This window comes from Miniopterus natalensis, chromosome 6, assembly GCF_054644295.1.
Source record: "Miniopterus natalensis isolate mMinNat1 chromosome 6, mMinNat1.hap1, whole genome shotgun sequence".
NCBI lineage: Eukaryota > Metazoa > Chordata > Mammalia > Chiroptera > Miniopteridae > Miniopterus > Miniopterus natalensis.
This window is the reverse complement of record NC_142086.1, coordinates 28,749,441-28,771,623: the sequence shown is the minus strand read 5'-3', so window position 1 is coordinate 28,771,623 and position 22,183 is coordinate 28,749,441. Positions and strand designations below refer to the sequence as shown.

Below are 22,183 nucleotides of genomic sequence, written 5' to 3'. Positions count from 1 at the left end.
TGTGAGCAGAGACCGGAATAAAGGACCAGGGATGCCTCCTCCTGGGTTTTCACCTTGAGAGACTGGCCGGATAGTGGTTCCATTTATTGAGCTGGGGGAAGACGGGTGGGAGCAGCTTTAGAGGAGAGTGGAGATTTCTGTGTTTCCGTGTTAGGTTTGAGGTGCCTATTAGATTTGCAGTGGGCAAGTCCAGTGGGCAGTTGGATGCACAGGTAAAGTCCTGATGAGCCTATAAACTGCACTTAAACCACCGAGTGGGGGAGGTTTCCCAGGGAGAGCCTGAGAGAGAAAACAGGGCCCAGGGCTGAGCATAAGAGCACTCAACAGTTCAGAGGTTGCACAAAGAGAAAAGTGAGTCAAAGAGACGGAGAAGGTCCGCCAGCGAGGCAAGAGTCACAGAAGCCAAGGGGGCACAGTGATTTCAGACAGAGGGGAACCACCACGTCCTGCGCCGGTGGCAGGCCATGAAGACGGGCAGAGTTCTCCCTGGGCTGCCAACCTCACGCGCACTGACAGTGGGCAGGGCCGACCTGGGAGGGTGGTGTGGGCAGAAGCCCGAGGCGGTGGGCTGAGGAGAGGGTGGCCGGCGAGAAAGCGGAGAAACCTGGCAACGCCAGGAATTTTGCTGTGAAACTGAGACATGAGATAGTCACGGAGTCGGAGGACTGTCTGTGTTGTTTTCTTTTATAAAGATAGGAGATTCTAGAGCACCTTGGTATACTGATGGGAATGAACAGAGATGGGTGTGGCCGAGAGAGAGGGATGGGGTCCAGAGCACAGGCGGTGTTGGTCATTCCTAACGGGAAGGACAGCAGCTACCAGGAGCCCCATAGATGGAGTGGTGGGGAAATGGGGACGTTTGTTTTCTCATTGAAAGGTCGATGGAGGGTCATCTCTGGGGTCAGTTTGGGTGTGTGTCAGGATGGCTGTGAATATCTTTTGAAGAGCGGGAATGCTTCCCACGGGGGGGAGGGGGGCGGGGGGTGCATTGGGATGGCCTGGCCGTGCCTGGGGGGGGTTGCTGGGTCACACACTGCTCAGGGGTTCTGCAAGTGGTGTCACCGTATTTTCTGTTTGTTATCCGTTCTGAGGAAGTTGTGAAAAGTTATCCACAAAACAATTTTGAAACACAAATTTCTTTACCTATAATTGTCTCAAATCTGATCACCTGGAACGACGGCAAGCCCTTGTGGGAAAATGCTACAGGCACAACATTACGAAAGTCACACAGTCAGTAGCAAAGGGTGAAATAGTATTTATTCTCCTAAAGAACCCTGTTTTGGAAACAGCATTCCTCTTACTAGCACGCCTTCACGGTGTGTGCATAACAGCGCACGTTTACCCTGGGCTTTGGGCAAACACAAACCCAGCGGATCCGCTGTGGCTCCCAGTTCACTCCAGCAGCAGACATCCGTTTGGTTGAGGCTGGGAGTGATACCGCAACTTTATATTGTTACTTTATTTCAGAGCCTAACGGTTTTGATGGGTCTTTTTTTACCTTAAGTGTGATTCTTGCCTGTCAGCTGCTTAGACACATGTCCCCCTGCTACGTGACTGCAACCTTGGGCAAGTAACTTTCTCTGGACCTCAGGGCCCTCATCTGTAAATCCAAGGGGTTTGTTGGGATTTCTTTTCACTCTAGTATTGTGGTTCTGATGTTCCCATTTGTTTTATTTAGCCTTCAGCTTTCCCGGGGGCGACTGAATAACCAGTGACCCCACAGTTCATTTTCAAATACACACGCAAGTTGCTGCTTTGATCAAGCAGCTGTTTCACGAAGGGGGATTCTTTCCTTGGCTGTTACTTGTGGGAGACTGACCGATCGTCTCGTGCCCTGAGCGCCCTGGACCTGTGGCCGACGGTGTCCGCGGGACGCGGAACTGGTGGAAACGGCTCACACTGCACTTGGTCTACATATCTTGTGTTTTACTGTCCACAGAATGAATAATGGTCCTGTTTTAGGACATGAAGAGGAAGTTGGGAGAAGGACAACCTTCCGACTGTTTTATCCAGAATCTGTTTTTTCAGATCCCAAACACAACGATCCTAACACCACGGCGATTCTCACGGCTTTTAAGCCGCACGATTTAAAGTGGCTGTGGGAATTGCTGACAGGTGGCAAAATAGTAAGTTGGTAAAATCGATCTCCCTTCCGATTACTTTCATTTTTCCCCCCATAACAAAAGACAACCACAAATGTTTATTCTCTATATTCTTGATTTATTTCAGAACACTAATGGTTTTTGGAAGAAACCAGCTTTAAACCTGATCTATAAACCCTATCAAATCAGAATATTAGATCCTTTCATCATCAGAACGGCAGCTTATGAACTGCTTAATTTCCCAAAAGTGTTTCCCAAAAACCAGGTACGTATTGTTCTTTGCACGCTTTCAAACGAGAGGTCTGGCTGGAGGAGCACGGGAACCCTGGGGGTCTCGCCTGAGTTAGTGAAATTAGATATCTGTGGATATTTTTGTGTGTTTCAGGTTGCAAGGAAGAGCCTTTAGTGAAGGTTTTGCTCTGCCCTTGTGGGGGCCCTTGTGGGGTCCCCATCTGCATGCCCAGTGCTCCTCTTGTAACCTCACCCCCGCGGGGCTGGGGGTAGGGAGGCGGGGAGGGGCAGGCCGGGCTCTCGGCAGCCGGAGTTTCGGGGCAGCCTGGCTTCCCGGCTGAAAGGAGTGGTCTGAGGCACCGCGGCAGAAACGCCACAGGAAAACCAGAGGCCGGGCAGTCAGGTGGTCCAGAAACACTTCTTCAGTCACGGAGGAGAGACTGGCACTGAATTCTCAGGAAACGGTAGTTACAGCAGTTTGGACAGTTCTTGAAACTCCCACTCCTTTAATTAAAAGAAATCTCACTGACTATGATTTTTGCAGCCCTGTTTGTCTACAACCCCTAGGAGACAACAGTGTCTAGATCTGTAGGGTGGCAGATGTTTTCCACTTGAAATCTGAGTAACTGTGTAACATGCCCTCGCGGCTGAAATGAGGGCTTTTCTTTCTCTTTTTGTAATGAGGGAAAATCCCAAGAAACACGTATCATGTATATTTTCTTTAGCACAATAAAAATATTCTAAAGTACTACATACTTAAAATCAAATAAGTTACAAAGGAATATTTTAAAAAGGGCATCCTTCTCTTCCCTCAGTCAGTCACTCACATTATCTCCCAAGGTTTTTTGCCTTTTATATCCTTTTAGACTTTCCCATGCATTTACAGACACACACACACACACACACATTTTGTTTGTTCAGTATAACTGCAGTTATACCATAGAGTGTTCTGCTACTTCTCCCCTCCATCTAATTAATGATTCTCCTATTTAGAGACATTTAGGTTTGTATCCAGCTTTTTCCTCTATAAATAACATAGACATGCATGTGCTAACAGGGATTTTCTGCACACTTGTGTGATTTCTATAGGTTAGATGCCTGAAAGTGAGATTCCCAAGTCAAAAAACATAAATGTTTTAAGTTTAAACTGTTTCTTAGTATTGAAAGCGGAGATTCGTAGTAATTCTGTGGTGAAAAGGACAGCTTCTGAAAAGTCAGTTATCTTCCTAAGAGACGTAAGATCAGATTTACCTCTTTTATATATATGTGTGTATATATATATATAAATTTATTTCAGAGAGAAAGGGAGAGGGAGAGATAGAAACATCAGTGATGAGAGTCATTGATCGGCTGCCTCCTGCAGGCCCCCCACTGGGGATCGAGCCTGCAACCCGGGCATGTGCCAACCGGAATTGAACTGGCAACCTTTCCGCGCGCAGGGCGATGCCCAACCAGCTAAGCCACGCCGGCCAGGGCATTACCTTATTTTTTTGTTTTAGGGAGCATCTTAACTCCAAAAGCACAGGAAGACCCTGGTCTGCCTTTGAGATGGTGGTAGAACTAGTAACTAGATTGAAGTTCTGGTAGGACGTGGGGTCCCAGAAGCCAGGTGAGGTTACAGGGTACTTCAGAGAGGTCCCCATGTCACGACACCATGCAAAGGGTGAGCACAAACAACAGACCCTGGTTCTGGAGACACGGAGGTCCTCTGAGTGAGCAAGGAAGAAAACCTGTTTGAAGTGGATTAGAGAGAATGTGCGACGCAAGCCAGAGGCAGATCTGTAGCGGGGTTTTGCTAGAAAAGGCAGCAGAAAAATGGCTGGGAGAGAACACAGGGTCAAGGGCCGTGGTTTTTAAAGATAGACATGCTTGTGTGCTGAAGGAAATGACTCAATAAAGAGAAATATTGATGATGAAGGGGAAAGGTAGACACCTGTAGAAGCAAAGTAGCTGAGAGGTGGGAAGTGTGGTGCCTCGGGGAGAAGCTGGCTGTAGGGAGAAACGGGTACCTCGCCCCTGTAGGAGGGGCGAGCACTGGAAACCTGGGTCGAGGAAGGTAGAGTTGGAGCTGGGAAGGCGCTGTCGGTTCTACGTGATTGTTTTCTGAGATGAGAACTGAAGTAGGGAGGCGGCTAGGGCTGTGGGAGGGTAGGGGCACAAAGGGATCATCTTGGAGCGGCCGGGTGGAAATTTACTGGGGGAATGTAACTGAAAGTCTACCTGAGACGGTCAAAAACATGACATGGAACCAGGCAGGTATGTTTTCTCTTGCTCTGTAACTGCTACTTGGGTGTGGCTTTCGCCAGGATTGAGACTGTCAGACGGTCATACAGGTTCTGTGGGCGGCAGGTGCAGAACTGACGGTTTCTGTAAGGGAGTGATGAGTGTGATGAAAGCGAGTACAGGACATGCACAGGTACAGGAGAGGGAAACAGTGACGGGGTGACCCTTAGGTTTTATTTTTTATTTTTCTAATCACCCAAGTAGATGCTGAGAGAGAGGAAGGGAGAGGCAAAGGGAGAGAGAAACACTGACCGGTTGCCTTCTGTACGCACCCCAACCAGGGGCTGAACCTGACACCCGGGCCTGTGCCCTGACGGGAATCGGACCAGCAGCCTTTTGGGGCACAGGACGCTCAACGAACCGAGCCACTCAGGCCAGGCTAACTGCCGGGTTTTACTCAAACCATTAACGTCCTTTTCCAGCATATGGTGTGGGCTTGTGGAGTCACAGAGTGCAGGGGGTAAAGAAACACAAAAGGCTGCTCGGCTTTCTGTGCCTCCTGTTGTCTGCTGGTTTTATTGCGCTGCTTTGAATCCCCCCTCCCCCCCAATCATACTTAATCACATGTAATTTCTATGGGATCTGTAAAAAAAACACATTTAACTCTAAGGAAATCTCGAATTGTTGTGATAAAACTTTGATATACTTTGTTCAGGCCTTTGAAGACCATCTTACTGAGAATTAAAACTTTGAATGCCAAGGTCCTCCTGTCAAGCAGCTGTTAACGGCATTTTTCTGAATATATGTATATGTGAAGGAGATATGATTTGTTCTTGTTATTAATAAGGATCCAGTTGAGACTGTGATGTTACTTTGTATATATCTAGAATCCTTGTTTTCTAGTCAGATATTTAGTTGTACAACTTATCACTGAAGTTACCTGGTGTTAAAGTTAGTCTTTCCCTAAGCTAAGTAAGATTTTTTTAAGATTAGGCCACCCAAATATGCTATGGAAACAACTATTTCATTTGGATTTTTAAAAGAATTTTTTCTTTCCCCAGAAACCCAAACACCCGACGACGGGAATTATTGCCATCACGTTGGCCTTTCACATGTGCCACGAAGTCCACCTCGCTGGCTTTAGATACAACTTTTCTGACCTCAGGAGTCCTTTACACTACTATGGGAACGCCACCATGTCCTTGATGAGTAAGGTAACGTACACACTTGAGTTTTAGAGCTGGAAAACCTATTTTCTCTCCTCTGACCCTGTCATTTTACTGAGGGAAGAGCTTTTGAGAGACTGAGGGCGTGAGAGGGTGTTACAGCGCTACCAAGTGCCGAAATTAGGACTCGACAGCAGAGCTCTTACTGCAGCAGCAAGTCCCACTGTGTGGGCCTCAGACCCTTGGGAGAATCTCCGTTACTGTCAAGTATTGACAAAGCCCTGTAGGGACCAAGCCTTAACTTAGATACTGTATCCTGTCTGCATGATTTAAACACACATATGGACAGCCTACTGTTGGAGATACTACACATTCACCAAAAAGCACTGCCATGTCCATGGTAATTATTTTCATGTATTCTTTCAGTTAAGCAGATAAGGTCTATAACATTTTAACCCCACGAAAATCTTTATGGTCAGAAAGGCTGTCATCTTATACTGGCTCATGTTTCTCTTGAGTTTAGAGATCAATGGTAGTCGATTGAGTCAGATTTTTATTTTAATTGACTGGGAAGGGGTTTTCTCTTTTCTGAATTCGAACTTAGATGAGTAGCACATCACAAATGATAAGATTAAAATGTTAGCTAATAAAAATGATTTGCTATAAAGTATCCCATGAAATCAGTCCCCTTGGCTATCCCAATGCTCTGTGAACTGAAGAGGTGGTGTTATTCAGGGTACATCTTAATACTAAATTGTGCCCTCTCCTCAACGTAAGGCAAACTCCTGCGTAGTTGAAGAGCTAGGTGCCTGGGGCAGACTTCATGCTCGTTTCTCCTCAGCCCTAATCTTTCCTGTAGCACATCTGGTATTTCTAGTCATCTAAAGAACACATTATAACACCTTCCTAAGGAAAATTAGGATACCCATCAACAGAGTAATTTTTTTAAACACGAGTTCCAGGTGACGCTTTTATTAAAGTTTAAAATTTTGGTTTCTAGACTTCCACTGAGATTCGGCAAACCAGGGATGATGTGAGTCACCCTCTTACCTATATGATGGTTTAAGTGGAAAGAGTGAGTTTTAGGGAAAGCTCTGGCACAAAAATGAGCAAGGGAAAATAAATTAGGTTCACACAAGTCAAATCCTCATTCCAAAGCTTTTTAGATACAGCCCATTCTGTTGCTACTTGAGCGGGGGCTAAACGGTGGTTTTATTTTTATCTTCTAGAATGCGTATCACAATGTGACTGCAGAGCAGCTCTTTTTGAAGGACATTATAGAAAAGAACTTTGTAATCAACTTGACTCAAGATTGACCCTACAGACAGAGAAGATAATGCTGACAGTATGAGGTTTATTTTTGTACTGCAATTTTTAGTTTATTTTTAAATGTTGGATGTCCGTGTCAAGAAATTATGTATATTAAGCTGCCTGGTGATTCATAACCACCAGCTTATTTTCTGTGAATGTTTAATTTATGAAAACCAAGATATATTTAGTTACCATGTCAGGGAAGTAAGTAAAGTTTTAATGGAATTGTTTTTTTAAAGTATCTTTTTAGTTATTTCATTTTAGACTTTTGAAGGGATGTGACTTCCTAATGACACATTTGGCTACTGTAAATTGGTGGGGATGTGGCAAACTGGCAGCACTTCAGGTCTGTGCCTGGCTGAGTTTTTAAAGTTTCTTTTTGTTCTATTTAAAGAACCTGATTTGAATTTTAAACCAGCCCTGAACAGAGCAGCATGGATGGTTATGGAAATCTAAGATCATACTGGTATAATTAGGCTCCCCTGCAATTAAGTAAACCACGATTATGATCAGTTAGGTAGAATGAAGATGGTATTTTTTAAGTTGAAGGAAATAGGCTAAACGTGAAATAACGAAAGAATATAATTACTGAAGTCTGGTGACTGCATTATTTTAAAGAAATAAAGTTTATACAAAGCAGGTGAGTTAGGCAAGCTCAAGGAGAAAATTCTCAAACGTTGTGTTTTGCCTGCTTTAATTCATTAAATTTTAAAACTTCAGCATTTGAAGTAAATTAGGAAAGAAATGAAATAGACACAAGTAAGTAAACCCTTAAGAGTCAAGGTGATTTTGGATCTAGATGGCATTTTCCTCTCACCTGCACATAGAAAGCTTACCTGGCTACTTGGAATCAATTCTACAGGATGCAAACAAGCCACTCCTACCGCTGTGGTGAGCTGGTCTCCCTTCCCAGTTTAGTTAAAGCCTATGGTGGGGTGGGGATAAGTGAAGGAGAAAGGAAGTTACAAGCATGATGGAATTAAAAGCTGTCAGAAGTATGCATTGAAAGAATACTTTTGAATCATTACCACTGGGAGACACTGATGTTACTGACAACCAACCTGCCTCCCTAGAGAAAGTGTAGAAAGGGTGAAATGTTAGACCAGAAACAGGAATAAATGAAGTACTTAGAAAGCGGGGTAAGGGGAGAAAACTACTAGTTGATTTTATGCTGATCTAGAAATTGAATATGGATGATGTTCTGTTAATAGCATACGTTTGCACAGGACCAGTTTCCTCCGAGTCTCCTAATCGTGTTGAGGCGGAAAAGGCAGGGGCGAGGCTGGCGTCCACGTGTTCAGTGGCCTTTCCCTCCTACCACACAGCCGGGGGCTGCAGCTGGCTGCTGAAGTTGTTTGATGTAACTCTGCTTCAAAAGATACTGTGGCTACAGAAAGTCAAAACCAATGGTGGCATTTCCAAATGTTACTGTGAGTACTGTAATACTGGCCATCAAATTTTCTGACTGATGTTAAAATTCAGGAACCTGGCATTCTGTGTAGTATAAGAAAAGGCTACATACAAACCTCAAGGTGGTTATAGTTAAGCCAAAAAAAAAAATAAATAAAAAATCTGAGCAAGACACATATACAATTTATTAAAAACACATGAACACATTAAAATCTCACTATTTATACAATCTAGATTCTAGCAACATATACAAATACTGAGTGACTACAGTACATGCCGAGGTAAGAAAAGTACATTCTGGGAGAATATCATGGACACTTAAGCCATTTTTACTTCCAATATGTTCAATACGTGTTTTATTTCCACCCTTCCCAGTGCCAAAAAAAGAGAGGAAAGATGAAGAAACTAATCACAAGTTGGATTAAATGGGATATTGGTACCACACTTGACCTAAAAAGTATTTTTATAACCATCTAGCTCTTACTTAGATTTTGCAGTTTAGGGACTTCAAGTTCAGAACTGAAAGGTAGAGCTAAAAGGTAATCTGTTTTTCAGGTAGAGCTTCATTCATTTCTCTTAAAAAGGTCTGGAAAGCATAATCTATTAGTTCTAATTGTATCACCTGCCATGGTGTTTCTATACCCCTTCTGCTCTCCCAGCAACACTGTGGACAAGTAAGTTCATGCTTTACCACTTTCCATACAATTACAGCTGCATTCATGTTTAGATGAGCTCATTTTCTGCTCCCCCTGTGGGAGGAAGGGCAAGTATATACATAATGTCATCATTTCAATCACTGTATCAATTCTCTATGAACCGTTTCATCAGCGAACTAAACCCATTGTTCAATGCAAAGTGCAAATAGTGAAACATGAACTTAAATAACTGGACTAGACCCTGCATACAATAGGATCTATTTAGATTTACAGCTTTTAATAAAATATAAGTTGGCATTCACAATATCTTATCTCTAACTGTGCTGGTTCCTAAGATCAAGTAACAGCGAAGTCAGTGTAATTTTAGGAAACGAGAAATGGCCACACTTGTTGCACCATTGTCTGGTTCTATTTTTATAATTGTATTTACAGGAAAGAAATTAATCCAATAAACCACAGTGACTTAAGTCTTTTACATGTTTCAAGCAAAGAATAAAAATTCAAGGAAATTTTGTAAAAAATGGTTACTTTCACATTTTCAGTTGTTACTTGATTGTCTCCAAAGCTGTATATATATATATATATCAAACATATAAATGTTAAAAAAACAAACCCCAAACCCCAAAACTCTACTATGAAAACTAAAAGTACAAAACCAGAACAACCCTTTGTACCAGGCTCAGCTCTTCATTTGGAAAGTAAAATACATAAAAGTAGTAAAAACTAGATATTTGTAAAATCATTGGCAGTTCAAGGATAGCACAGTGGCAACAGGAATCAAGTCTTAAAACATGCGTCATGGAAGAAAACATTTGCTTCTCAAAACAGTTCCATGGGAAAGGTAGGTGTACAGTTACACAAAAACAGCAAGTGTCTTTGGGAAAACGAAATGGCTACTGAAAACATTTCTCTTAAAGCTTCAAACAGGTATATGGTATTAGGAAAAGTATATTCTCTCTGTACCAAGGATGAATAAAAAAATAAAGAGACTGGTTTACTCTCTTCCCACCTGAAAGGGGACGGCAGCGTTCACACATGTGCTTTACACATTCATATGTTCTAATAAAAGCTCAACACCTGTGCTTTTTGTTTCAAATATTTCGAAACAAAATGTATCGGTGTTTCAATGGATAACATGCCTCATAGTGTGCCTGGAAAAGGAAAAGCAAATGAAAATAAAACCAACAAAAGCATCCAAGTAGAGGGCAGGGAGGCTGCAGAAAGAGTTCTACTCTGAAGCAATGTTTTACTGCTGTCCCTGTGGAAGCAACACCATGAAGACCATTCGCTTTTACTCACATTTAGCAAGTTCTGGCAACATCACAATCTGGTGGCCCAGGCCATCGAAAATGACTAGGACTTGATGGAAAAGTATGTTTCTGTTAAGCCCCCCAATTAAGGTTTATAGGAGCAGGGATGCCGACTTTTACACGGCCAGCTTGCGTCGCGTTGCTATCCAAAGACTTAACCATGGTTCTTACGCTTGAGGCTGATAAGCTGCAGGTGGTTTGTAGCTCACCCATCTAAAACTAGCTCGGGGCCAGTGTGCACAAGTTAAGTTGCCCAGAGGAATCAAAAACTTCAAGAACAGTCCATGCGAGGATGTTGCAACGCCTCTTCCCTGGGTATGAGATAAAGCACTCACGCTCACCACACAGATGAGGGCACACTCACGCAGAGCTCAAGAATACGGGTTGGGTTCATAGTTTGCTACAGAAAACACTAAAAATAAAAAATACCTTGAGGTTCAAAGAAAAATATCTAAAACCAAAGAGGGCAAATTCCGGTTACTTTCTGTAAAGGTAATTTGCAGGACTTCTGAAGAACGATTTTGCCTTTCACTGTGACAAATACAAGTGGTCGAGTTTACAGCGTCTACTTGGAAGCCCTCACCTTTTCACGACCCTCCTAGGAAAATCCATTGCAAATAAGGTTGGAGGAGAGGGAGTGGATCTCTTTTATAGCTTTTCTAAATTGCAAAGTTCCTGTTTCCACATAGAGAAGTAAACTTAAACACATCAGAGGATCTGAATTCATGAGGTTTGACAGAGCAAGTATCACCCACTGAAAAAACTCAAAACATTTTACAAACACAAGAACGGGGCTGGGCCACCAAGGCCCCCTGGCGGAACGAGCAGGGATGAGACCAGGTCATGTACCGTGAGTGTCAAAGCACCTGAGCCAAAAAGTGACAATCACCCTGCTCACAAGCCAGAGTTTCTTACCTACAGCTCTTACCACGGGAAAATGGACTGCGTATGACTGCAATCAAAACAATGATTATGTATCACTATTACTTTTTTAAAAATCCAGAAAGCAATATAGGAATAGAAGGGGAGGAAATCATGATAGTACCCACCTTCCACACAGAGCAGTTCAAGCTATTAGAAATTTTAAGAACAGTACCATGCGTTATTGCGTCAGGCTTACAAAGCCATCCCGAGTTCATCAAATGTACCTGCAGCATTGGTAATAAATACTCTCAGTGACTTAATTTCTTTGAAGTGCATAGTAGGGAGCTTTTTCTGTATTAAAAATAGTGTTTTACAGTAGTAACAAACAGGATGTTCGAAATTTAACAGGCAAGCAGTAACTGCCACAGTAACACTCTTAAAGCAAGATGGCAAGATTAGTAGTTTCCTGTACCTCGGTCATCAACTTCCCCCGACTACATCTGTGACAGATAGGCAATACATTCTATATATTACTACCACTAATAGAAAAAAAAAAAGCCATGTGCTTTAAAACGATGCTTTGTAAAAAGCAGCATTACCTTCAAAGGATTTCTTTAAAAACATCGCTGTCACCATCCCTCCCTGTTCCCGACACCTCCTGTGTGCTCTGTGGCACCTGGTACACCAACTCCTCAGGGGCACCTGGACCTGGCTTCCCCCCTTTTGGGGTATCATACTGGGCCCGGGCTGAGGAGCAGCTGTCAGTCCTGGAGAGGAGACTGTTGTATGTTCCCACTAGAGGAGGAGGTTGGTTCCCTGTAGCTTTGAAAGTGGACGTTGAGGGCAGACCCACTGAAGCTGTGGTGTGGCCCGATATATCCATGACGATTGGGGTGGCATATTCGGGCCCCGTGATTGGGAGTGGCTCGGCGTAGGCGTGATAAACTTCTTGCACTGGGGAGTTGTAAGGATCTAGGTCAGCGTAGCCGGTTTCTTTCCCTTCTTCTGGTTTGAAGGTAGACCTCTGATGAAGTGTGCCAACAATTCCTCCCACAAGCGGCTGGGCATACTCTGTGGGTATTGCAAAAGGCAAACAACAGGAAAGTTACCTCATTGATACAGGGCTCCTAAAAGTTAGGGTGGAAGCTGCAGGCTTACACCAAAAGCAAACACTTTTCCATGGAACTGTTGGTGCTACCAACACAGACCCTGCAAGGACCAAGTTCAAAAATTAAAAGATGTTATCTTGTATATTGTGGTAATAAGTTACTATGCCAGAAAGCCTCAATCATGTGGTTTTGCATAAAGAGTGTTTGTATATGTTTTCCAGATATATTCAGCCTTTCACTGGAAAAGAAATTTTCCATTGTTAGAATAATACTAGAAAAAATTTGAGATTTTTTTCTTTCCAAATATGAGGAAACGTTTATAATAAATACGTGCCAAGTTAATGTAATAAATACTGTAAGGCTCACTATGTCTTTCCTGCTCTTAACACCCCTATATCCCCAATAAAACCAAACAAATTTTCAGGTAGAGAGAAAATGCCCAGTTTTTAGAAATGAATGGCTCAATTTTATGGATAGAACATCTGAGGCACAGAAATGACTCTCAAGGTGATCTTTTAAAAAGTGGTCTACCTTTGGAAAATAGCTCATCTCTCACACATGGAAAAGATAAAAGATACTGTAAATCCCTGAACACCTCACAGCAAGCAGAGTGGTTCCTCCCTCAGCCTTGAGGCGGAAGGTGGCCACACAGTTACCTGCAGAGTCCGTCTGCAGCACTGTGGTGACCTCTCTCGGACTCAGGTGATTGACTTCACTGCTGCTGTAGCGAACTGGGGTTTCCTCGTGCTCCACGGACTTCGCAGGGAGAAACTGCTTCATTCCTTTCCACCAACCTTCATTGTGGCGGTAAGCAAGAGAGACCATTAAATAAAAACCTGTGTCTGAAATTGTAACAGTGTAATAAGAGAAATCCGGTTGCATTTAAGCCATGTCTATAACAAATATCTATATGAATTAGCCTTTATGTTCAAGCTTCCTTTTCTATTGTGGTAAAATACACAAAACATAAAATTTTTCATTCTAACCATTTTCAAGTATACAGCTCAGTGGTATCTGATAGTCACAATGTCGTGCGACCACCACCACCACCCGTTTCTGTAACTTCATCTTGTGCAAGTGGAACTCTGTACCTATTAAACAGTAACTTCCTAAGTCTCCCCTCCCCCAATCCTGGCAACCACCATTCTATTCCTGTCTTGATGAGTTAACTACTCTAAGTACCTCAGGAGGGGAATCATACAGCATTTGTCTTTTGTGGACTGGTGTATTTCTCTTAGCACAAGGTCTTTAAGGTTCATCCATGTTGTGGCATACCACAGAATTTCCTTTTGATGGATGAATAATATTCCACTGCATGTATGTATGTTACATATCCGTTCATGTTTCTATGTTTTAACTGCTGCAACATTGCTAGTGAACATGGGTGTAGGAATATTTCTTTGAGACCCTGCTTTTAATTATTTTGTCCATATACCCAGAAGCTGAACTGCTGGATCATGTGGTAATTCTTTTAATTTTTTGAGGAACCACCATACTGTTTTCCACAGCAGTGGTAACATTTTACATACCCACCCAACAGTACACAGGGTTCCAGTTTCTCCACATCTTCACCACCGCTCATTTTTGATAGGCACTGTCCTGATGGGTGTGAGGTGGATCTCATTGTAGTTTTGATTTTCATTTCCCTAGAGATTAGTGATGTTGAACATCATTTCATGTGTTTAATGGCCTTTTGTAGATGTTCTTTGGAAAAATGTCCATTCAAGTCCTTTGTCCATTTTTGAATCTAGTTTTGTTGTTGAGTTTTAGAAATTCCCCACATATTCTAAATATTAATCCTTCATCAGATATATGATTTGCAAATATTTTTTCCTGTGAGTTGCCTTCTTACTCTGTGGATAGTGTCTTTTGCTTCACATAATTTAAAAAATTTTCTTTAAGTCCAATTTTTCAATTTTTTCTGTTATATGGGCATTTGATGTCATAGCAAAGGAATCACTGCCAAATCCAATGTCGTGTAGCTTGTCCTAGTTATTTTAAAAAAATAAGTTTTATTGCTTTTAGGTCTTACATTTTGGTCCTTGATCCATTTCGAGTTGATTTTTGTATATGGTATTAGGTTAGGGTCTAAATTCATTCTTTTGCATGTGGATATCCAGTTTTCTCAGAGTCATTTGTTGAAGAGACTGTCCTTTTTCCAATGACTGGTCTGGGCACCCTTGTCAAAATCATTTGTCTGTATTTGTGAGGGCTTATTTGTATTTGTATTTCTGTGTTCTTTATTCTATTCCATTGGTCTGTATGTCCCTTTATGACAATACCACACTGTTTTGATTACTGTTGCTTTGTAGTAAGTTTGAAATCAGAAAGTGTGAGCCTTCCAGTTTTCTTCTTTTTCAAGACTGTTTTGGCTATTAGGGGTCCCTGAATTTTAGGATGGATTTTTCTATTTCTGCAAAAATATCACCGGGATTTTGAATCTGTACATAGGATGTGTTCTCATTTATGTTTTTTATATTTTATTTTAGCAATGTTTTCACTGTATAAGTCTTTTACTTCCTTGGTTAATTCCTAAATATTTTACTGTTTTTGATGCTATTATAAATGGAAATGTTTTATAATTTCCTTTTCAGATTGTTTGTGTATAGAAATGCAACTGATTGTTTTTCTCAAGTTTTTTTGAAATGATTTTATTTTTGTTTAAAATAGTACAGATGTCTTTTTTCTCCCCAATGACCCATTCCATCCTTTCCCCACCATACTCCGTGTCTTTGGGTTGTGCATATATGCATATAAATTCTTTGGTTAATCTCTCCCCCTCCACCCACCCGCCCTCTTCCATCCCTCTGACATTCGTCAGTCTGATCCATGCTTCCATGTCATTGAATCTATTCTGTTCATCAGTTTAAGTACATTAGATGCCACGTTTAAGCGAGATCATGTGATGTTTGTCTTTCTCTGCCTGGCTTATTTCACTTAGCATAATATTCTTCAGGTCTGTCCCAAAGGGTACGAGATCCTTCTTCTTTACAGCTGCATAGTATTCCATGGTGTAAATGTCCCAGAGCCTTTTTATCCACTCATCTACTGATGGGCACTTGGGCTGTTTCCAGATCTTAGCTATTGTAAATTACGCTGCTATGAACATAGGGGTGCATATATTGTTTCTGATTAGTGTTTCAGGATTCTTAGGATATATTCCTAGAAGTGGGATCACTGAGTCAAACGGCAGCTCCATTTTTAATTTTCTGAGGAACCTCCATACTGTTTTCCATAGTGGCTGCACCAGTCTGCATTCCCACCAGCCCCTTTCTCCACACCCTCGCCAGCACCTGTTGTTTGTTGATTTGTTGATGGAGCCATTCTGACAGGTGTGAAGTGATACCTCATTGTGGTTTTAATTTGTATCACTCTGATGATTAGGAACGTTGAGCATTTTCTCATGTGTCTCTTGGCCATCTGTGTGTCCTCTTTGGAGAAGGGTCTATTCAGGACCTCTGCCCATTTCTTAATTGGGTTGTTTGTCTTCCTCTTGCTGAGTAGTTTGAGTTCTTTGTACACTTTGGAAATTAGCCCCTTATCAGATTCATCCTTGGCAAATATGTTTTCCCAGATCATGAGGTTCTTTTGTATTTTGAGGCTATTTTCTTTTGCTGCACAGAAGTTTTTTAGTTTGATGTAGTCCCATATGTTTATTTTTTCTTTTGTTTCTCTTGCCCTAGGAGATGTATCAGTGAAAATTCCACTTCGTGGGATGTCTGTGACTTTACTGCCTATGTTTCCTTCCAGGATTTTTATGGTTTCGTGACTTACGTTTAAGTCTTTTATCCACTTTGAGTTTATTTTTGTGTACGGTGACAGTTGGTGGTCTACTTTCATTTTTTTGCATGTATCTGTCCAATTTTCCCTGCACCACTTATTGAAGAGACTGTCTTTACTCCATGGTATGCTCTTGCCTCTTCTGTCAAATATTAACTGGCCATAATGGCGTGGGTCTATTTCTGGGGTCTCTGTTCTATTCCATTGATCTATATGTCTGTTGTTGTACCAATACCAGGCTGTTTTGATGACAGTGGCTTTGTAGTGCAGTTTGATGTCCAGCAAAGTGAACCCTCCCACTCTGTTCGTTTTTTCTCAAGATGGCTGCAGCTATTCGGGGTCTTTTTTGGTTCCATATAAATTTTTGAAATGTTTGTTCTAGATCTGTGAAATATGCTGTTGGTATTTTATTAGGAATTGCAATGAATTTATAGATTGCTTTGGGTAGTATTGACATTTTAATGATATTAATTCTTCCAATCCATGAGCATGGTATATTCTTCCACTTGTTTAAATCTTCCTCTATTTCTTTTTTCAGTGTCCCGTAGTTTTCCGAATACAGGTCTTTTACATCTAGGTTAAGTTTATACCTAGATATCTTATTTTTTTAGTTGCAATGGTAAATGGTATTGTTTTTTGTGTCTCTCTCTGAAAGTTCATTGTTCGTGTATAAGAATGCCATTGATTTCCGGATGCTGATTTTGTATCCAGCTACCTTGCCAAATTCGTTTGACAAATCTAGCAGTACTCTGATGGAGTCGTTAGGGTTTTCTATGTACAATATATCATGTCATCTGTAAATTACGACAGTTTTACTTCCTCCTTTCCAATTTGGATACCTTTTATGTTTTCTTCCTGTCTGATGGGCGTGGCAAGGACTTCTAGTACTATGTTGACTAAAAGTGGTGAAAGTGGACATCCCTGTCTTGTTCCTGTTTTTAAGGGAAATGATTTTAGTTTTTGACCATTGAGTATGATGTTGGCTGTAGGTTTGTCACATATGGCCTTTATTATGCAACTGATTTTTGTGTTGACTTTGTATCCTGCTACTTTGCTGAATTAATTTATTAGTTCTACTGGTTTTTTTTGGTGGCATCTTTAAGATTAGTTCTTTAAATGTTTGGTAGAGCTTACTAGTCAAGCCATCAGGTCCAGGACTTTTCTCTGTTGGTAGATTTTTTTATTACAAACTCAGATCCTTTACTAGTTATAGGTCTATTCAGGTTTCCCATTTCTTCATGATTCAATCTTGGCAGGTTTTGTGTTTCTAAGAATTTATCCGTTTCATCTAGGTTACTCAATTTTTGGTGTACAATTGTTCATAGTACTGTCTTATAATCCTTTGCATTTCCACATAATTGGTCATGTCCCCACTTTCACTTCTGATTTTAGTACTCTGAATCTTCTCTCCTTTCTTTAAGTTCTTCCAGCTAAAGGTTTGTTACTTTTGTCGATTTTTTTTAAGAACCAACTTTTGGTTTCACTGATTTTCTCTATTGTTTTCCTTTTCTCTATTTTGTTTATCTCTGCTCTAAATCTTTATTATTTCCCTCCTTATGGAAGCTTTGGGTTTACTTTGTTCTTCTTTTACTAGTCCTTAAGTTGTTCAAGATTTATTTTTTGCTTTGATAGACTATACAGTACAAAGCAGAATGTGGCAGAAATCACGATCAAAAGCACAGACAAAAGCAGATCACTAGCCAGATACAGTAATTTTTTTCTTTCAAAAAATACTTTCCAAGATCCACCCTAGCAGCAGGTGATCAGCTCCCACAATTGCTCTTTTCTACCCTGCTCACAGTGGTGAATGCTTTTGGCTCCTAACAGCTGTTTGGTAGTGAGACAGGGAAGTAGCAGACCTGTAGGGGGCCTCTGGTGTAACTTGCAGCAATCTACCTGCCACACAGAGCTGGAATTCAGAAGATGGCAACCTATCATGGGCAGAGATGGCATACTTCACAGATTCCTAAACTGCGGGACTCTACTTGGTAAATACTCAGAGCAGAGTGACAAACACACACTGTTACTAGGATTAAAATCCTTTGCTTCTTACATTGTGTTCACAGAGGCCTCAAAGAAAGCTGGTCTCAAGAGAAATAGATACCTGATAAAAACCAGACAAGTTTTCCAGAAAAAAAAGAATTCCTTTCCTTTTCACTCCTTATTGACTAGAAGAGATTGGACAGAAGAGTAAAAATGATCAGAAGAGAGGAGGAATGCCATTTTCCTGACAGTGCTGGGGAGTTTACATGGACCCGAAAACAACTTCCCTTTTGCTACTGCCACCTGGAGGGGGCAGCTTCCCCCAATGGAAAGAGATGCAATGTCATGAGTTACCTGCCCGGTCCCAGTAAGGTAAATCATAGGTGCCTTCAGTTTTTTTCTTTCTGGAAAAATACAGGGGAAAAAGTTAGCAAATAGAGTGAATTCACTAGTAAGACAGCTCTGAAATTGCAGGATAAACACCAAAGTTAATAATTAGTCAAGAGTACACATTTCCACTGGCTGATCTACCTGGGAGAGGCCTCTATTTCATTCTCAATAAATATTAACTGCCTCCTGAGACAGATATCTTGTTTCCTAACTATTTCAAAAGGAATAAAGAAATAAAAAAGGCTCATTCTATAGATAAAAATACTGAATCAAATCAAAGATCCAGCCCTGAAATGTGGGGTTTCTATGGGGAAATCATGTCAGGTCTAATTTGGTTTCAAATACAAATTTCACAGAACAACAAAAACCCCACATTTTCTTCTGTATTGTTGTTTCAAATTTCCTCCTTTTCTTCTATCGTCCCTGTCCCAGAGAAGTTCCAAGTGTCACATACCTTTCGTTGCACAGAATGAATTCCCCCAACCATCCCAGGTTAAGTAAACAGTGACAAATGGCCAAGGGGAGAAAACAGGATTCTCCAGGCCTGGGTGGTGAGACTCACCTGTACAACAAAGAAGGCTCTGCCCAGTCCACCCCTCACAATTCTGACATGTCCCCCCCAGGAGAGGTCTCCCATCCCTCCGTTAAGAATTACTATCTACCTAGAGGCTTTTACAAAGGGCTGTTTCCGATTCAAGTATGTAAGTCCAATTAATTAATGCTTTGCAAGCTAGAGAAAAAGCACACACGTGTACTAGTGCTTAAATGTGGACAAGGTGGTTATGTTACATGATTTGCTCCAGATCACAAATGTGTACGTCCTACTTGGAAACATGCTACTCCCATATTAGACTATGTTTTTATTACAGACATTAAAATGTCACCATTTTAGAGTCTGGCTGTATTTAAAATAAAACATTTCATTATTCCAAAGTAAAGTACAATGTAAAATGTGTGGAAGAGATGGTAGAGGTGCTGAAGCTGTTAATCAAAAACTGGAATGTGAGAGAAATAATAAAATCCTGGTTTAATAATTAGTGCTTTTCTCCTTGCAAATCCTCTACCATAAGACTTCTAAATAAGAGGACATCAATAATCTTTTCTAAATGGAAGTCAGGTGCCCTATATGGTTGGGACAATTAATTGAATGGTATGATCATTAGCCAAGGGTTGTACTATACTTTGTGTAATCTCAAGGGGAAAAGCTTCAGGTTATTCATTCATTACACGTCAAGTGCTGACAGCAGCCTGGCGTGGGTTAGGTTTCAGTGGGTTGCGGCTGACTTCATCATGCTCCTCTCCGCAGCCCTTTAAGAGCATCTCCTTCTTTGCTCCTTGTTGTGAAGCCAGCCGTCAGCAATTTCAACCACCAGGCTTAGAAGTAACTTCAGTTCTGCAGCTCAGACCTTGTGTCCTAAACAGACGTGTTCCACCTGTCTCTCGGGAGTCCGCATGTCCACACGGTTCTTTAAGCACCGTCCCAAACTCAACTCGTCTCCCTCTCAACAGTTCTCCTGTGGCCTCAACCCCACACCCTGTGCTTCAACCATGGTGGATTCGACTTTATTGCCTGGTTGGTTCAGAGGGAGCAGCGGTTAAGAGCCTGGGATCTGCAGCCAGGTACAAAACTTCACTCTGCCATGTACTGGCCAGTGACCTCGGGCAAGTAATTGATGCTCCCTTCTCACTTTCTTCTTCTGTGAAATGGGATTTATGACAGGATCTTTTTCATAGGCTGTTTTGAGGATTAGTTAAAACATGCAAAGCATTTAGAGTAACACCTGAAATCATTTAACTTTCTATAAAAATTAGCTGTTGCTGCTGTTCTCATCATTACTACTGCTGCTGTCCAGTTCCCTGGAAGTATCATGAATTTTCTTTTTCCTGGACTTCCCTAAAGCCTTTTCCCCCTCCTCCTTTACCTACTGCCCTCATACTAACTTGGGTCTATGGATAACCTCCTGAACACCATGAATCTGGGGTCCCCTGGGATCCACGTCAGTACCATGGCCTATATTTTCTGCATTGTATCTTCTCCCGTTCCATAAGCTTTGGGGTCATCACAGGCCTCCTAGCACAAGGCTCAATACTTGGCACAGGGTAGGAGCTCAAATGTTTGTTGAATGGCTGAACAAAAGTCATTCTCTTGCTCCACCAAACCTGTCCCTCCTGCTCTGTTACCTCACCTTATGACGTCCCTACTGGTCTAACTGCACAAGCCATAAACTTCAGATCACCTTGGATCCCTCCCACTTCCTTGACATGACAGCCAGTCATGCATCCCATTGATGCCACTGGGACATATCCCACCCCCGCCCAAGCAGTTTCCTAATTCATCTTTCTGCCTCTTCTGGTCTCTCCTTTTCAATCCACTCTGCAAAACTCCTGCCACTATCTTTGTCCAGTCATCTGGTAATACCAACTATGTGCTTAACACACTCCAATGATTTCCCCTTCTACAGAATGAAATCCAGACTTTTCTCTCCCAGAACGCTCTCCCTGGCCCTGGCCCAGGCTGCATTTCGTGGTTCTCTCTCGGCGCTCTCCCAAGCCAAGCCCCCGGCAATGACTCCCTATGCCGCCCACATCCCACATCTCCGTGCCTTTGCTCAAGCAGTTCCCTCAGTCTGGGCGTTCTCTACCTTCCACCATGTAGCCAAATCCAATTCCTTCTTTCTTAGTAAAACATGTGAATCTTAAGGATGACTTTCAGAAAAGATTTCAAAAACTCTTGATGGTTCTCGCATTTGCCCTCTCTAGCACTTCTTAAATAGCTCTCCAAATTACAGAGTTCCTCACTTTGCCTCACACCTTGAAGATCACAATGGTGTTTCATCCCTTTGGTAAATATTGCTAAGCACCTACTATGTGTTAGACATTTTTCTTATTAATATGTGTATCCCAGTATCCAGTGCAAAATTTGATACAATAAAGTTACCCAGTGACTGACTATATAAATGAACACACTCATGTTTTATAATAAAGGAGGAAACATGTATTTTTTTTTAATGACTATCTTAGCTCTCTCCAAAAGATGAATTATATAGTTCACCCTGGGTATTTAGTTTCTATTTCACATTTGGAAACATCCCGTCTAGGACTGATTAGCTGAACCGCTTATATACTAACCTGTTTCTCCAATGCCAGGCACACACTGATGTGAGAATGAGAGTGGTGAGGACCATGACGAGCACCGGGACAAGTACTGCAGCCAAGGCTACGTCTGAAATGTACCAAAGGCAGCAATTATGACGGGGAAGAGTGAAGATTACCCACATCAGCTTTCAAAGGTTTCTATCTCAAAAAATACCATAAACATTATTTAAGAAGTGAGGCTGGATATGAGTTGGTAACCTCAGAAGTTTTCATGGATATGTGGAAGTTCGTCGCACTATTTGATTCACTCTGTATTACACTTAAACTTTTTCATAGTAGCTTCACCAGGACAATGATTGAGAATGATTGATAAACTGAGACAATATATTCTGCATGTGATAAAGGGTTATTCTAGTTAATACATTACAGAATATACAAGTAAAAAATAACAGAAAAGTTGGCGGAGAGGAACGAACAACCCATTAAAAAAACAAGTGACCATTCAACATGTTAGCCTCACTGGTAATCAGAGAAATGGAAGTTAAAACAGTA

General features: G+C 41.6%; 2 protein-coding genes across 11 annotated transcripts in view; one reads left to right on the top strand and one right to left on the bottom strand.

The window, feature by feature from the left end:
- ST3GAL6 (ST3 beta-galactoside alpha-2,3-sialyltransferase 6) overlaps positions 1 to 9,566 on the top strand; it is a 50,457-nt gene extending 40,891 nt beyond the window's left edge. For 4 of the 8 annotated variants that reach the window (XM_016199729.2, XM_016199723.2, XM_087818127.1 and 1 more), the window contains 4 exons: positions 1,940 to 2,126; positions 2,230 to 2,367; positions 5,618 to 5,770; positions 6,952 to 9,566. In XM_016199729.2, coding sequence (XP_016055215.1) covers positions 1,940 to 2,126; positions 2,230 to 2,367; positions 5,618 to 5,770; positions 6,952 to 7,038 — 565 coding nt within the window. In that variant the 3' untranslated portion in view covers positions 7,039 to 9,566. The remainder of the gene's footprint in view (positions 1 to 1,939; positions 2,127 to 2,229; positions 2,368 to 5,617; positions 5,771 to 6,951) is intronic. The other 4 variants (XM_016199727.2, XM_016199725.2, XM_016199728.2 and 1 more) reach the window with 4 other exon arrangements.
- A 1,035-nt stretch (positions 9,567 to 10,601) lies between these two features.
- The window catches only part of DCBLD2 (discoidin, CUB and LCCL domain containing 2), a 77,355-nt gene continuing 65,773 nt past the window's right edge, over positions 10,602 to 22,183 (bottom strand). For all 3 annotated transcript variants that reach the window (XM_016199721.2, XM_087818126.1, XM_016199722.2), the window contains 4 exons: positions 21,665 to 21,758; positions 18,500 to 18,549; positions 13,039 to 13,176; positions 10,602 to 12,344 (listed from right to left, as the gene is read on the bottom strand). In XM_016199721.2, the coding sequence (XP_016055207.2) occupies positions 11,875 to 12,344; positions 13,039 to 13,176; positions 18,500 to 18,549; positions 21,665 to 21,758 (752 nt within the window). In that variant the 3' untranslated portion in view covers positions 10,602 to 11,874. The remainder of the gene's footprint in view (positions 12,345 to 13,038; positions 13,177 to 18,499; positions 18,550 to 21,664; positions 21,759 to 22,183) is intronic.